This window comes from Gymnogyps californianus, chromosome 7, assembly GCF_018139145.2.
Source record: "Gymnogyps californianus isolate 813 chromosome 7, ASM1813914v2, whole genome shotgun sequence".
In the NCBI taxonomy this organism is placed as follows: domain Eukaryota; kingdom Metazoa; phylum Chordata; class Aves; order Accipitriformes; family Cathartidae; genus Gymnogyps; species Gymnogyps californianus.
The window spans coordinates 737,431-753,472 of record NC_059477.1 but is presented as its reverse complement, the minus strand read 5'-3'; the positions used below and the strand labels follow the sequence as shown (position 1 = coordinate 753,472).

At 54.8% G+C, this 16,042-nt stretch overlaps 1 protein-coding gene across 7 annotated transcripts in view; it reads left to right on the top strand.

Annotated features, from left to right (window-relative positions):
- Positions 1–16,042, top strand: part of PCBP3 (poly(rC) binding protein 3) — a 51,211-nt gene that overhangs the window by 31,028 nt on the left and 4,141 nt on the right. Inside the window, exons 11-15 of one of the 7 annotated variants that reach the window (XM_050899640.1) lie at positions 2,914–2,989; positions 3,726–3,785; positions 6,869–6,921; positions 9,893–10,062; positions 11,852–12,161. In XM_050899640.1, the coding sequence (XP_050755597.1) occupies positions 2,914–2,989; positions 3,726–3,785; positions 6,869–6,921; positions 9,893–10,062; positions 11,852–11,888 (396 nt within the window). In that variant the 3' untranslated portion in view covers positions 11,889–12,161. Of the gene's footprint in view, positions 1–2,910; positions 2,990–3,725; positions 3,786–6,868; positions 6,922–9,892; positions 10,063–11,851; positions 12,162–16,042 lie in introns of those variants that run through there. The other 6 variants (XM_050899639.1, XM_050899638.1, XM_050899637.1 and 3 more) reach the window with 6 other exon arrangements.

The following is a 16,042-nucleotide window of genomic DNA, read 5'->3' as shown; positions in this document are numbered from 1 at the left end:
GAATGGTTCGGAGCTGTAGGCTGGATTTTGATCTTAGGAGCTGTAATTTCACCCAATTTAGTGGAGGCTTTGGCTTTCCATGCGACACCAGTACGTGCGTGCTTTGAATAGCCTGATGTGATGGTTGCTCAGAAATATTCTTAATTGTGTGCGCTTCGCTTTTGCTCCCTAAGTGGAATATAAATAAATAAACCTGCGTATTTAGCGAGGGTAGATCAATATAGTCTTTGTCCCAGTTTTCCTTTGCAAGTGGTGGTGACAGCTTAGTGTTTTCCTTGTTATTATACTCCTCTGTTTGACAGGAATAAAATACATTTAATACATTTGCTGGCTGCAATCTGCCCTACTCCCAGCGGATTTGCTAAGACCTGGAAAAAGTTGTTCGTACAGGGGCCACACGCTTCATCCTTACTCTCATAGCTCTCTTGCAAGGATTGGTCATTTTAAACACTGCTTGGTGCAGAAACCAGTCTTGAACATGATTTTCGGGCATTGCCCTTGCTCTCGCAGGTGTCTGTGTTTAGTGGATGCCTTTTGCAGACCTGTGGCTGCGGAGCGGGCAGAATTTCGAATGCCGAAGCTAAAATGAGAACTCCTGCCTTGATTTTCTCCCCTGGGAAAAACCCACCCAGGTCCACAGGAGTTTTGGCTCACAAAGGGCTTTGGCATCGCCCGGGTACTCGTAAGCCATTTGGGATGTGATGTGTAGCTACCTGCCTTCACAGAATTTGCGGTGGGAGATGAAAGGACGGCCGTGGCAGCTGGGAGTCGGGGACGCTTGGGAGTGAAATAAATGTCAAGCGCAGGAAAGCTCCCAAACCAGGGCATCGCTCCTGGGTATGCACCAGGCTGGCAGCTGATGAGATGTAACCGGGCGTTGCTGTGGGTGCCTAGTGATGCTCGGCATGGCTGTACATTGGTCTCAGCGCTGCTGTCCTGCCCTGTCCTGTCCCTCCCAGCAGTGCCGGTGGGGGAACTCCCCTCTGGTCTGCAGGGAAAACCAGAATTTGAAGAAATGCTCTCAGGTTTTTGCTTTCGGCTCTTTCCAGGAAACAGGAGAGGAGGTGTTTCATGCACCGCAAGCATTCACATAGCAGCTTTCACTTTAACACCTAGGTGTAGCCATCCTCTCCTCTCGTAGGCTTTTTTATTGCCGTTATTATGGGTGTTTGCCAAATACCACTATCCAAACTGTGTCTTAAAAACATGCTAGATCAGTATTAGAAAGGGTTTTGGTGTTTTGCCCATCGGGTGAAGTGGGACCCATGCCCCGGGGCATGGTTGGAGCCCGAGGGGCTCTGCCTCCCCAGTGCTCCTCGGCAGTGCTGGCGAAGAGAGAGGAGGTTTCATCTAGGGTCCTGCCGGTGGGACCGGTTGTAATGAGGAGCGCTGCAAACATGGCGCACCTGGGTTTAATTTGGTAGAACACAGGATGCTTCTTCAATTAAAAAGCAGCGGATGCTGATGTCCCTGGTGCCTGCAGGAGCGGTGGCATGCCAGGTCCTAGCCGGAGCTGACTGCGTTTCAGCAGGAACCCGCTGTAGCGCACCTTCAGCTTATTTTCCGTGCTGCACAGGGAGAGATGCGCATGTGCCTCTTCCCGTGGGGTGGCGAGACCTCTCCTCCACGCCGGTGGAGGCTGGAAGTCCTCATGCCTCTGCCGGGCAGGGCTCCCCCGGGTACTTCTCCGGGGACTTGCAGGTGTTTCCCCTCCCCGCTGCCTCCCTCCAGTCTCTCCCTCGGTGTGCTCAGCCCCCTGGGTCTGCTCTCTCCAGCGCTTCCCCCTCACCGCTGCCGGCCAGACCTCCCCGCGCTCCCTCCCTAGCCACGCTTGCAGGAGCAAGGAGGTTTTTGAGTATTGTTTCCCCCAAAAACGTGCAAGTCTTAACTCCTGCCTCTCCCTCGCCGGGGAGGGGATGGGCGCAAGGAGCGGTTTGCGTTTGGGGGATGATGCGATCCTGGCAACCCTCTGAGCACCTGTGAAATTGCTGAGCGGGAGGTGATAAAGACCCTCCCTCCTGCTGACTGCTAGACTTCAGCCCAGTTTGTTTTGTTTTCTTTTGTTTTATTGGTTTGTTTTTTTTTTTTTTTTTAATTTGGAGCAGTGAAACAGAGCACAAAATGTATTCCAAACAAACTCCTCTCTATGCAACCGCTTCCTGACGGGGCACGAAAACCTACCTGGCACAACAAGGGATACAAGGATCTGAAATACCTACTGGTCATGGCTGAAGCCCATATTTCCCCGCACTGCTAAGGGGCTTGCGCTCGTAACGAGCTGACGTTAAGGGCCGCAGTTTGTCCGTCTCCCAGAAGCGTTTCCCATCGGAGGCGCAGCATGAGAGTGTTTGCTGCGGGGACAAGCGGTCGCGATGCAGCACCAGCAGCACAAAGAGGGTCTTCTGGCCGCTGGCACGTGATGGCCACCGGCCTGGCAGTGCCTTTGAGATGGCTACTCTGCTCTAAAGCTACCCTGAAGCGAGCAGCAGCCTCTAGTCGCGGGTTGCGAAGCCTGGGAGGGGAAGGCAGTGGCTGGAAGCACCGTATGCAGCAGCCCTGCCACTGCTGCAGCAGCCGGCCGTGCGCCGAGGCGGCCGCTCGCTTGCGGCGAAGGAGCTGAACCGTTTGGCGAGGGGTGGAAACTAAGAATGGGCTTCTTGCTGGTATCGTACTTCAGACCCTGACCAAGCACTTCTGCAAAAGATTTGGGCTTTATTGCATTTTACCCAGGCCAAGTCCTTCTGCTAATGTTTTTGCCATGTCTCACCATGGCTTCCTGGTTTGGTTTTTTTTTGTTTTGTTTCCTTTTTTTTTTCCCCGCCGTTATAATTTTGTTCTTGATTTTCGGTGTGACTTGTTGTACTCTATGACAATAACCTTCTTAGCTCTAATGTCCCTCCTACCCCTCAGCAGTTGACCAAGCTCCACCAGTTGGCTATGCAGCAAACCCCCTTTACTCCCCTTGGACAGACCACCCCCGCTTTCCCTGGTACGTACCCACACGCCCTTTCTAGATATCCTTCTCTTCTTACCTGTAGAGTTTCTCTCTCTTTCTAAACTCATGGTATTTAACGGAAACAAGCAGGGCAAGTAAAACTGAAGTTGCAATGTGCACGGGGAAAGGTGAACAGGGAGACTAGACGGATGTTTGGGGGTTACGATCCTCACGGGCGAGCCCTCAGCCGTTAATCGTGCACGCCTGGACTGCTCCTGCGAAGGCACGCTTACCTTGCTCCCAGCTTTGCTGGCTTTCCCAGCAGAAGCGATGAGCGCCGGTCTCCCACCCGGAGGAGGTAGCATCCCTTGCTATGCGCTGATCCAGACCCCGGTGGGACATCCCCGCTTTTCCTGGGGGGAATGGCTTGGCGCCGGCCAGGGGTGCTGCCCCGGTGTCTGCGGGGACGAGCCGGGCGGGACGGCACCCCCGCGCCGGGGAGAGCGATGGGAAGGAGCCGCGGCCATAGGGAGCCGCGTTGACGGGAGGACGGCCAGACGTCCCCAAGGCTGGCGTGGCACTTAACGCATTTCATGGCGACCTGGGAAACAGATAGAGCGCAGGGGATGGAGATACTTAAAGTACCTTTGCTTACTTGGTGGTCAGAATGCCAGTTGGAAATGCCTTTTCTGACAGTATGTTCATCATATTTTGAGCTTCCTAGATGAAGTGACATTGCTTATCTCCTCGAAGGCAAAAGCATTAAACCTGTTTCTTCTTTGCTCTTCAGGAGAAAAGCTGCCTTTACATTCCTCCGAAGAAGCTCAAAATCTGATGGGCCAATCATCAGGTAAAACACAAAGCTACAGGGAAATAAGCAGGCTTCTGTTGAAATATGTTTCTTAAATAGGACTGTGCCGTTGTTGTGCTCCTAGATAAATTGTGGTATTTGTGGAGAAGACGGCAGGTTTTCTTGGTGGGCAGGGAGAGACCGGGCAGCACCGTGCCTGCCGTTCTCCTTTGTACAGCATGTCGAAAGAAAAGTGCCTGGAGTTTATTGCCTAGTTTTGTGATGTTTGCATGTAACTACCATCCATGTAATGGAAAGACATCAGAGTCATCACCCTTATTCTTTCATTTAATTTTGCATAAACTTTGCTCAGAAACAGCAGAAAAATGCCTGTGGGAACCGAAATGACATGCAATTTTAGCCATCTCTAAGCCATTCAGGGTAAGCTGCAGTTTTAGTGGGACAGGACCCTGAGGAGCCAAAGCATGGCTGTAATCTTTGAGAAATGTTGATGTCAAATGTCCCGCACATTCATCCATATGTGCCAAACGTGCTTGTCTTTTATAACCTACCATTGCTTAGAGGAGTTATCCTGAGACCTGGAGGCTCATAGGCGATGTGAGCCAGACCTCCCCCAGGCATACCCGGGGCACACGCGTGCTCTGCGGCCAGCCGGGGTACATTGCATGCATGCCTCGAAAGAGTCCGGGGACATCGCCTAACTATGCAAGCAAACGTAACCCAAGTAAACAGACCCCACAAGACTATAGCAAATATAGATTTCATGATACCAACCTGTGCAGCCTTGTTTTCTGCTTGCCCTGCTTTGCCCTTTGCAATCACCCAAGGCATTAATCCTGCCCTGACCCCCCACACTACAGCCGTGGGGACTGCACGTGCGTATCAGAGAGGGAGGATCTGGTACGCTAACATAAACAATCTCCAGGTAATGGAGAAGGACATGGCCATTCCTCGATGGCCGTTGTGATGCAGGGGTGGTGCAGTACCATGGCACCGCATGCCCCAAGGCCTTTCAGCAGCACCCGTGCCATCCGAGCGCGAGGCGGGGGACCTATCTATAAGCTTGAGGAGCCTAGCTTGCATTTCCAAAGACCCCGGGGTGTCTCGGCGCTGCTCTGAGCCCATCCCCAGTGCTCTGCTCCCTTCAGAAGGTATTTTCTGCCATACCCAGGCTGCTACTGAGCTGAGCCTTGTAACGCATGGCTGAGAGACAGGGACACCCACACCCCGAGGGACATGTCTTTGTGTTAGGTGCAGTCCACCTTGCCCCGGACTGTGAGGAGGCTCGGCGTCAAAGACGGTCCAGGGCTGGTGAAATGTCTCTTCCAGTGCAGCATTGCTATAAAGTCAGCATTAAGCATTGCCCCACTGTGTAAAACCTGGGCAGGAGCTGTTTTGGGCAGGCTTTGGCATTACTACGCCTGGCAGGGGTGAAGGAGGGAGTAGGGCTGCTGAGTGGAGGATTTGCACCCCCATGCCCTGCATTTCCCCTCCTCTGGGCACTCCCAAGTGAAAAATGTGGTAGAGAGACCTCCTGCAAGCAGCTGCCTGCATGGTGTACTCAGGCATTGCGTCTCTGCGAGGGAGGTACAGCTGGAAAGCTGCATTTGGGAAAGCGCAGCAATCGTGCATGAGCGCATCGAAGATACCCGATATTCTCCTTTCTAGGGGTGATGCTGAAATGGGATTGCAATGTAAAGCTTCATTTCAGTATTTTAGAAATTTTGCTTTGACAGTGCTGGTACCCAGACAGATATCAGTTCAGACCTGCTGGGTTTTGAAACCTATGTGGCTGTTGCCGGCAAAACTGGATGGGAGCTCCTCTTCCACGGTGCGGAGGGCCTCGATGGAAATGCAGACCAGCAAAACTTGGCCATCACTTGCAGTAGCTGCTCAGTGCAGTTAAGGCAGTGGCATATTGCCGTGTAGCATGAGGAATTCGGTCTTGTGTTGTAGCAGCCCAGCACTTCCAGTCTCCTTGTGCTTCTTTACTCTGCACCTCCTTACTCCCCTCTTTCCTCAGATACAGACCTTGCAGCCTCTCGTCCTCTCACACACACTGCTCTTAAAAGCCTTCATCAGTAGTTTATATCGTACAGATAAGAGGTTTTTTGCAGTTACTGCAAATTCCTGTTAGCCACCAGACAGCTTTTCTCTTGCAGATTTGACATAGGACATCCCTGCTTCAGCGTTGAGGTGATTTAATATGGAAACCTGTGGGAAAGGCAGGCTTCAACCTGGCCTAGGAGCATTACGGCATGCTGTCCTCTTACCTCTGGACCTGCACACACAGGGTAGCCTGCTGGCTCCAGCCTTTCCCACCCTGGAGGAGAGTGCCCTCCCTGGCCCAGGAGCGGCTGGGAGGAAGCATGTTGTTGCCGTCGCTCCTTGCCATGTAATTTTGTAAGGAAGCAGGCTCTAAATGTCCGTACTGTTCGCCATGCTTTCCCTTGGGAGTAAGAGGGACCGTCGTCGGTCCTGGGTCCAGCCAGCGTGCATGGTCTTGGCAGTCTGGCTTAAATTCAGCACGCAAGTCTGCGGGGCTTTAACTTGCAAAGTGCTTTGCAGGCTGCCCTGTGCTAGCGCTGCCGGATTCCCCCGGGGAAACCGGTTTTGGGGCACCAAGCTGCTGTCGTAACCCAGCGGCTCTGTGCTGCTGTGTCCAGAGAGGGCTGGAGGGTGCGTGGACAACCCTCCCGCTGGCAGGCTGTCTGCCTTTAGGGTTGGGTTTCCCAGCCAGCAGGCTGTCTGCTGCTGCGTGGAGGAGGGCGTCGTGGGAAGGTGCTTTTCCCACCGCTCTCCGGCGATGCTGCAGCCTTGCACTATAACGCACCCTCCTCTGAAGCCATTCCCGGTGGGAGGATGGAGGGTGGGAAGCGAGGCACTCCTGGGGCGGCACCTGCGAGGCCAGCTCGAGGGACGCAGGGGAAGGTGGCACCCAGCTCCAGCAGAGTCAGGTAGCAACCGTCTTCCTCCTCCTTGTACCAGAGTGTGTGATCCCCTTCCCCTCCCAGCCCCGGAGCAGGACGCAGCCTTTGCAGTGTTGACTGTTGCGGGAAAGCAGCGGAGCTCCACCGCGCTGCCTCTGCAAGCTATAACCATTTTCCCTTGCATATGCCCAGGTTTGGATGCCAGTCCCCCGGCCAGTACTCATGAACTCACCATTCCCAATGATGTAAGTAAATCCAAGTGCTTCCTCGGCATGTGTGTGTGTGTGTGTATACACAGATATATATATGTGTGTGTGTGTATATATATATATATATAAGCTGCAGGCATATGACTTTGTTAAATATGTTTAGAGACGCCCCTTCACCAGGTTCACCCATGCCATGTGCAGCCTGTTGGGGATCAGCCTGCAGCATAAAGCACCCGTTGGACTTTACCCCCTTGGTAGCTTTCCTAGGTACAATCCTTCTTAATGCTCCTTTTCCCTTTCCAAGTGAACTCAGTGCTCATGAAACATGCCCAGTTGACAGCACTGGGAAGGGGAGAGAGCTCCTGAGCCAGCCCTGATTAAACCATAATTGCTTTAATCTAGCACTGGCTCAAGCATAGTTACTGGGGGCATGGAGAGGAGGTAAGTAAATGGTGTTTCTAATGCCACAAAGTGTCACGCAAGCTTTTGAAGGATGGCGCGTCTCATCTTAGTACCGGTGGCAGTCAGCTTTTGGGTCTTGCAGATGGAGACATTGTAGTAAAGTGGATGTTGGACTGGGATATTCGCTGGGAGGAGGCGGGAGTCACGCTGGGCACCGAGCGGTGCAAGGAGGGTGCTGGGGGATGCTCAGGTGGGAGGAGGTGGGATGGAGAGCCCAACATAGCCGGCACTTGGATCCAAGGGTCTCACTTGCTTCTGGACTGGCCCACCGGTTTCCAGGCATTGATAACCAGCGGGCGCTCAAATCAGGATCAGGGCAAGTTGGGGATGACTTCCAGTCTCTGTCCCCATCGCCATCACCTACAAGCACCTTCAGCCCATCCTCGTCAGGAGTTTCTGGATCGGGTCTGGCAGTTGTTGCTACTTCTTCCTGCTGCTCACCAACACACGGCAGTGCAGGGGAAGGGCAGTGAGCCTGGCTGCAGCTGCTGGGCACCTCCGCTCCTCTGGGATGCATGCTCAGGCCTCCTTCCACTCGAGAGATGCGTCGGTGAAACAGCTTCTGAGCATCTGCCGCTGAAACCCTCAGAGACGCTTCGCCCTGGGGACAACCGCTGCGGGAGGGCTCTGCAGAGGAGCCTGTGGGAGACGGTGGCAGGGCTGATCCCGGGTCTGCTTCCATCCGTCCAGCGAGGAGCCTCCTCCGGGAGGCTGCAGGGAGCTCTGCAAGCGCTCCTGAGGTTGCAACAGCCACGTCTGATCGAGCATGGGGGACCGTAGCCCTGGCAGCAATGAGGGTATCCTCAGGAATATCAAGTGACCCCTTGCAAAAGGGCCCACGTGGGAGGAAAGGATGCCAGGGGACCTCCCAGAGGACCCAGGAGCACTCAGAGCATTCGCTCGCCAGAAGCCCAGCTCTCATCAGACATTAAATGTCATCACCTGCATCTTTCTGCCTGCTGAAAAATGCCTCCTTAGCTCTGCCTCCTGTTGTTTTGAAGGCTTTTAAACACTCACTGCCACCTTCCCTGGAAGTGGAGGACAGGTTTGCGTTTCTTAAAGCAAAGGGTCTACAGGCGTGTTTTAGCGGTGTAGATCAGCTTGGGGTTGCGCTGCAGTTCAAGGAAATCTGGTGATATCCATCTTGTTGCTCCTCTGACTGTCAGGAGAAACTTAAATGCAGTTCAGCTTGGATGTTGCTGAACATCTATCTAAATAGTTTGGCTCCTCAGGTCTCCCCAGCAGGTTCCCATCTGTAAGGGATTTTCTTTTGCTGAAGCATCTCTGAGTTATTTCTGCGCCGTGAACACCAGGATGGGCGGCCGTTGGGCTGAGCACCCCACTGCAGCCCCCGGGATAGTTGATACCCTTCCAGCACTGCAGTGGAGTGTATATTCAGGTCCATACGGAACAAACCACTAAGGTAGCCCCATGATCTGACAAAAGGACCAGTGAACATTTGGAGGAGTAGTCGTCTCCACTTCTACAGAGACAGAAATCCAGCAGCTGCCAAGATGAATGTCCCACATACAAAATTCCCAGGTGCAACCTTGGAAAAGAGCTCGAATGCTGATGGCCAAGAAAGGCATACAGAAACACCTCATGCCTGTGTTGGTAAAGCTGGACATCTCGGTACGTGTTACCAAGCTGCGGAGGTGCTTGAGGGAACAAGTTTGATGCACAAATGAGCAAGGGTGAAGATGAAGCCTGTTGAGGAAATTCAAGCCATTGAGGACCATTGAGGAAATTCAAGGGGCGGGCAATTGAGGAAATTCAAGCCTCCAACTGCTGGCTCTAATTTTTTCACAAGAGCGTGAAGGACATGTTTTTAAGTAGGATTCTCCTCTTCTGCTGGTGCTGCAGCCACGTGGTGCTCTCCTGTCAATGGTGTGCACGCCGGCGAGCCCTTGCATTGCACCGAAAGAGCTGAAGGGGGTAACAGAGGCAGCGAGGGTGTCCCAGCAAGGTAGAAGTGTGGGATGGGGTGAGCAATGGGAAGCTATCAATGGTGTGCGGCTGCACCAGCTGACGAGGGGTCTCTTGGGGTTGGGCTGTCCCCGGGGAAGGTGGCGGGCTTGTTTTCTTCTAGTAATGCATCCTGTATAACCACCTTCAGGTTCACTGTGATCGGCAAGGGGATAAGTGTGGAGCACAGTCTGAAACATGACTTATTCCCATCCTTGCAAAACATTGACCAATTATTAGACCATGAAAATTATTATTACCAAAATGAGCCTGGTATAACACCTCGCCCTTCTTGAAGCCCTCTGAGATGCTAGGCATCGTGTGCGGATAATTGCAATTTGCCCCCCAAGGAGCAGAGCAGGGCAGGCTGCTGGACGTGTCCTGGGAGGACCGTGCTGGCGTGCAGGTGGGATTCACCCCCGGGTTGTCCCTCTCCTGTTTTCATGAGCATTAAGGTCACTCGCGCCCCAGGGCAGAGGGAGGAAGGCTTCTGGCCGGCGCTGTGCGGTTGTGCTCGCGTCCCACCGGTGACTGCCAGAGCTGCCGCTTCTCAGACGTTCCCTCCGTGCTTTTTTTCTAGCTAATAGGCTGCATAATCGGACGCCAAGGGACCAAAATCAATGAAATTCGGCAGATGTCGGGAGCGCAGATCAAAATCGCCAACGCCACGGAAGGGTCATCGGAGCGCCAAATTACCATCACAGGAACCCCTGCAAACATCAGCCTCGCGCAGTACCTCATCAACGCCAGGTGAGACCCCCTCCCGCCGACCTCCGCCACCTCCCGCTGCGGCCGAACCCGTCCTGCCGACGTGGTGGGAGCAGCACTCGCTCCCGGCACCGCGGGCCAGGAGGGGCTTCCTGAGGCCAGCTGGGACAGATGGTGGCTTGCTGAGACCTCTGAGTGGGGACCAGACGTCACCAGCGGGACCTCTCCCCTCAGCTGGTACTTTGGCTGGGGACTGGGAGCTGCTTTGCTGCCGGCGGAGCGGCCGCGGGTTGCGCCGGTCGCCTGCCCATCCACCACCCTCGCTCAAGGATTTTGCTCGTGGGTGGGCAAAATGGCCGCCGTCTTTCCCTGCGGATGAGGCAGGGGACAGGGACGGGGACGGAGCTGAGCCGGTGGTGGGGAGGCGTCACTTGCGACCTGCTCGCTGGGATCCCAGCATCACTTACTGCCACTTCAGAGCCTCTTCCGCGTGCTTCCAGGCCTCCCAAAGGCTTTCCTCCATCCAAGGAAAATAATCAGTCCAATAAACGCAAGACATGGGAACGGCCTGATTGCTTCCTTTTCATGCTGAAAAGCTTGGCGCAGCAGGACTTTGCAGGGGTCGAGGGTTCCCAACGCCGCCTCCGGCCGGGGGGCAATGCTGCCTGTGCCGTGGGGGACCGGGGGTCCAGCAAGGAACTGCGAGGGGAGCGTACAGAGGAGGCGTAGGTGGAGAGGGGTTGGGGACCAGGTCTGTGCTGGCGGTGAGCCGTGTCCGGGGCGCTCACGCAGACCTGTTTGCCTGCGTCTATGGACTCGTGGATGGGGAGCTTAAGGGGAGACAGGGCCTTTCGCTGGCTTCGCGCCCGCCTGGCACAGCCGTGCAAGCCGAGGCCGTCTGCCCATCCATGTCCTCCGCCGCGGGCAGAGTTGGTGCCGTGCCAACCCGCTGCCAGGCCAGGATGCGCGCGGCTGCGGGAGGCTGCCGGCAGGGTCCCGAGGATGGGGGCTGTCGGCAGCGACTCTGGCGTTCATTGGGGTGCAGGCTGGGAGTGCTGGTGAGGTCTGTATGTGCTTTCTCCTCCTTGCACCCAACCCACCTCAGCCCCAACCTACAACAGACCTCCACTATCCCATCCTGCCCTGTTGTCCCGCTGCCCACACCCATGGCACCTCTCCAGCCGCTCAGGAGAGGGACGGGGCCAGCCCCATGCCCGCGGGCACGGCTGAGCGGCTTTCCCTGCAGCTCCTTGCCAATCCCCCCCACCTCTTGAGACAAGAGAAAGAAAAGAAAAACAAGCGGCTCTTCATTACTGGGAAGGTCTGGCTGAGCTGCAGCCTGTGCTGTGGCAGAGGCAGAGATGACCTGGCGAGGGGCAGGATGGGGCATAGCTCAGCCTCTCCCATAGTTTCAAAAACCAGAGCAAAACGAAGAAGCTGGAGGAGCTGGGACAGCTGCCTGTCCTCTGTGGGAGGGATGCTGGTAGAAGTCAAGCTGTGTGCTGGGATGTCTCCTGCCAGCACCCCTGGTGAGTGGCACCTCTGCCACGGCGCAGTCCCAGAGACGGGCATTACCTGGCAGCAGCGAGGAGAGGGGAAGGCAGCAGGCCATTGAGCTGGCTCTGTGCTCCAGCCCCCCGTGCCCTCCACGGGGACCCCCAAGCCCCACGCTCTCGAGCCACCCGGTGATGCTCTGCCCCCGGTCTGAGCGGGGCGTAGGCAAGAGGAGGAGCGCTGCCCCGCAGGGTCTTCATTTTCTTTTCTGCTCCGGTTATTAAGCGCTTGTTTTTGTCTCCCCCCCCACCCCTCTCTCTGCCCCTGTCTATTCTAGGCTGACGTCTGAGGTCACTGGAATGGGCGCACTCTAATTTCCACCCACCATCCTCCACTCCGCACCACCCGACCCTCTCCAGCCACCGGCACTCCACCCAGCCTGTACTGCCTGTACATTTACCGTCTTCCCTTTGCCTCCACAGATACTCTTTTCTTTACTAACAAATATATATATATATATATAAAAATACACACACATATGCACACACTGGAACATTTCTTTAAGAGCTCCTTACTGTGCTCCTGAGGCTGCTCCCGAACTCTTTGGTTATGGTCCTTGTTTTCAGCGTACGGTGTTATTACTTCATCTGCTTTTAGGGGCGTGGGGAGGGGGGGTTTGGTTTTTTTCCACTGGCAAGACTTCAGAAGATGATGGGGTCTCTAGTGTCAGTCTAGCGTAGCTACTTACACGTTTGAGTTGACGTTGGCGGTACTTGCTGTAGCCTATGGACATGTGACGCCACCCAGAGCTGTGCGTGCTTCAGAGTACTTACTTTTATCACCCTTCTTCCTTTGATGCTCCCTCTTCGTTGGCTTTGCTTGTCCTGGCTCACCTTTGCGACCTCGCATCCCTGCCCTCAGGGTAAGGCATAGTTTTCACCCTGTATTATTTGGGAAGCAGAACGTGCGGGAGCCAAGCCAACATGCACGCACGGGTTCACCCGCAGACTTCTCTCTTTGGAACGTGGCAGGGTCCAGACAAGCCATTTTTCATACTGAACGAAGGGAATGACACACACACACACACACACACACACGCACTCGTCTTTTTTAACTAACGAGCAACTGGAAGTGGGAAGAGTTCAGCTGTACGGGATTCACACCCCCAGGGGCCTTTGAAAGCACTCTTTTGACAATCCCCACGAGCAAAACCTTTGGACGATAGCTCAGGAAGCTCTGTGAGCCGGCTGTGTTTGTCGTTGTTTGTGTTCAATAAATGTCTGTGCAGCTCTGCTACCGATGGGCTCCGACTGTTCTTCTCCTGGATCGCCCCGCCATCTCCAGCCCCATCCTTCCCTCTGCATCCTTCCGCACCTTTTTAGCTGATTGGAGGGAAGGTGGGGGTTGTATACAAAACTTCATTATTGTTATTATCATCATCATCATCATCATCATCACCATCCTCATATTTTATTTTATTTAGAGAAGGTCCCTGTGAGCGACGCACTTCCTGAGTGATTCTACCCTCCCTTTTTTTAAAAGGGAGGGTACTTGGCTTGTATAATGCTTTGGTTTTCCCTAAGATTAATTTACAAGTTATGGTACAACAACAGACATCTCTCATTGCCCCTTTGGATGGATGGATCTGCCGTGTCTGTGCCCCACACCCTTCCCCAAGACCCTCTATGCCCAGCCCTGCCTTCTGCTTCCAGGCTTTACTTCTCTCTCCTACCTCTCGAACAGGGAAACAAATATATTTCCCATCTGTTAATTTCCTACTGTACAAAAGGTATGGTACACGTTTTTCCCCTATTGCAAATGAGGGGATCATGATACACCATGTCCCCAGGCAGCTAAAGCAGCCACACGATACATTTTTGTACCGTACCACATGGGAAATATATTGTTTTTCCAGGTGAGCCCCAAGACTTCATGCCCTTTCCCTCTCTTCCTCCCCTAGTGCCGGCAGGCACCGCTGGCAGCTCCCCTCCCTTCTCCTGCCGGGATGCTGGACCGCTTCTCCTCCTGTCGCCAGTGCTGACTGCTCAGCTCTCACACAGGGCTGCAGTGGGGATGCCGGGTGATGCCACCGCATCAGCGGAGCCAGGGATGGGCAGGGGGTTATGGGCTCCAGCCCCAGCACAGGGGCTAGTGCCACTGCTCGGCGGCTGGCAGGGATGATAGCACAGCTCAGAGAGGGTGAAGGGAGTGAGTTTGCTTGAGCAAGGCAGCACGTGCCTGCTGTCTGCGTGTATCAGGCAGCATCCCTTAGAGGTCCATTCCCCCAGCCCAGGAGCCCACTGCTGGCAAAGCTCCAGAAAGGTGGAGGTGGCTGCCAGCCCCTGCCGCGGAGCATCAACCATTCGCTCAGCCTAGGTGTCGTAAAACCCATGCGTGCTCAGCTCCCTGCAGCGTTTCAACCCTCTGCATTTAAAGGTGCTTCCAGCTCCTTCATAAGATGCTTTGCTGCCCATTCCCAACCCCTTGCTCTGCTCTCCTTGGCAGTTTGGATTCAGTTGTGCCTTTTAAGTGGTCCAGTAGCCAAACATGCTCAAGAGCATCCCCTTATTCCCCATCCAGGGGAGCGCAGGTGCTTTGGGCAGTGCTACGGGGGCTCAGGTGGAGCCGGTAACCTTCCCCAGCAGCGGCCCCCACCTTGTATTTGTGCTGATGCTGGAGGAGGGAGGGAGCCCAGGCACCAGATGTTGCCTCCTCCAAGTTGCCGACTGGCCAGAGCAAGCACAGAGCCACCTGCCAAGGTGGTAAGTCAGCCGTGGGCGACCGGCACTCCTCATCCTCTCCTGTTCCTCACTTTGGTCTAGCCCAAGAATTTTTCCTGTTGAGAGAACAAAATATCTGTGTGTGAGACCCAGCATGAAAATAACCACCCATCAGCATGGCAGAGCCACCTCGGCAGCCTGGGTGGTGAGCTGGGGCACGTGCCAGCCAGCAAAAGCTCCGCATCCCACTGCCACCACCCTCCAAGCAAAGCGATGGCAGCCAGTGGCCTGGGGTGATGCCCCCCTCGGAGAGGGACAGTGCACAGAGGGAGCCAGTGCATCCCGCTGTGGCTCGGCTCTCCCATGAGGCTGTAGGACAAGCCGGAGCATGAGCAGATCTTGCAGGTGATGGAGGCACACAGAAAGCAACCAAGGTGCGTGGCAGGAGCAGCCTGCCTCTTCTTGCGCCGTTTTCTTGGCACGTGGGAGCACTTCAAAGCTCTGGCATACAGGGCGCAGTCAGAAATCAGCAGCAGCTTCGTGTCGACCAAGACTGAGAAATCCATCACAAGCGTTTGTGGGGTTCGTACATCTGTCGGGTGTTTATGCCCTGAGGAAGGCAGGGGACCTTAATAGCGTGCTCATTGCAATGAATGTGGAAATGGCTGTGCACGGGGACCTGTGGTTTCTGCAGATCGTGTCTGCCCTGAATTTCTTTGCCGTTTGTGTGCGGTGCTCCCCGCGCTATTCCCCACCTTCACTGAGGCAGCGCTGCCCAAAATAGCAAATGCCAGATTGGGTCTGCCAGATGCAACTGAGCTCAGAGGCTACTAGAGAGGAGGAGCAGACTGTAGCGATACCTCTACACCCATCCCCATGCCAGCAAACCTGCAGATAACATCCCCCTCTGGGTACCATCCCCATCCCAGCCCGCTGCGATACATCCGTCAACCTGTGCCTGCCAGTAAAGCTGCTGCAGGAATCGATGGTGAAGGAGGGGAGGTCAGATACGAGCATCGCTCTGGCATCAGGCGGGTATCCGAGCCATCGTGTCAAGCGCTCGTGGGAGCGCTCTGGGGAACGGTGCACGGGGCTGCAGGGGGGGCAACGGATGGTCCCAGCGGTAGCGGCCACCTTACAGGAGTGCTGCGTCCTTGCAGTCTCGGCTCTGCGTGGAGCCGCGGGAGAGTCTCACAAATCTTCCAGCACCTAGATAAAAAGCGATGCTGCTTGGGCAGTGGTTTTTAAGGACTGTTGCTGAAATATGCCGTCCTGGAGGTCAGAGCATGGGGCTGGGTTTTGCCTTCTCCCCGTGGCATTTCAGCTCACTTTATCTGAATGATGTCTGCTTGCGTGATGGTTAAACCTCGAGGTATTCCCAAGGGACTTGAGGAGGCAAAGGAGCCTCGATGTACAAAACCGATCACAACTCTGCTTTTTGCTCTGATACAAGATGCTTTTTTGGTTTAGCTATCTGGAGACCATTTGTAACAGAAAAAGCCACTTGAGCAACTCTAGCTGGGAAATGCCAGCCCTCCTGCAGATGAAGCCGAGGGTTTCCCAAACCAGGCATGCAAAAAAATGATAAATCTATACTGAGCCCCTACAAAGCGAATGCGTATTCACCTCCCATTGCTCAGGAATCCCCTCCTCAGCGGAGGGAAAGACGCAGCCCGGCCTGCTGCCTCTCCCCACTGTGCATTTAGGTTTTAGAGGATGTGGGAAGGAGCTGAGCCCTTCGCTGTAGGGCTGGAGAGAGGGGAGCCTGCGGAAAGCATCGGGTGGGATCCTGCAGGAGAGGGAGCAGT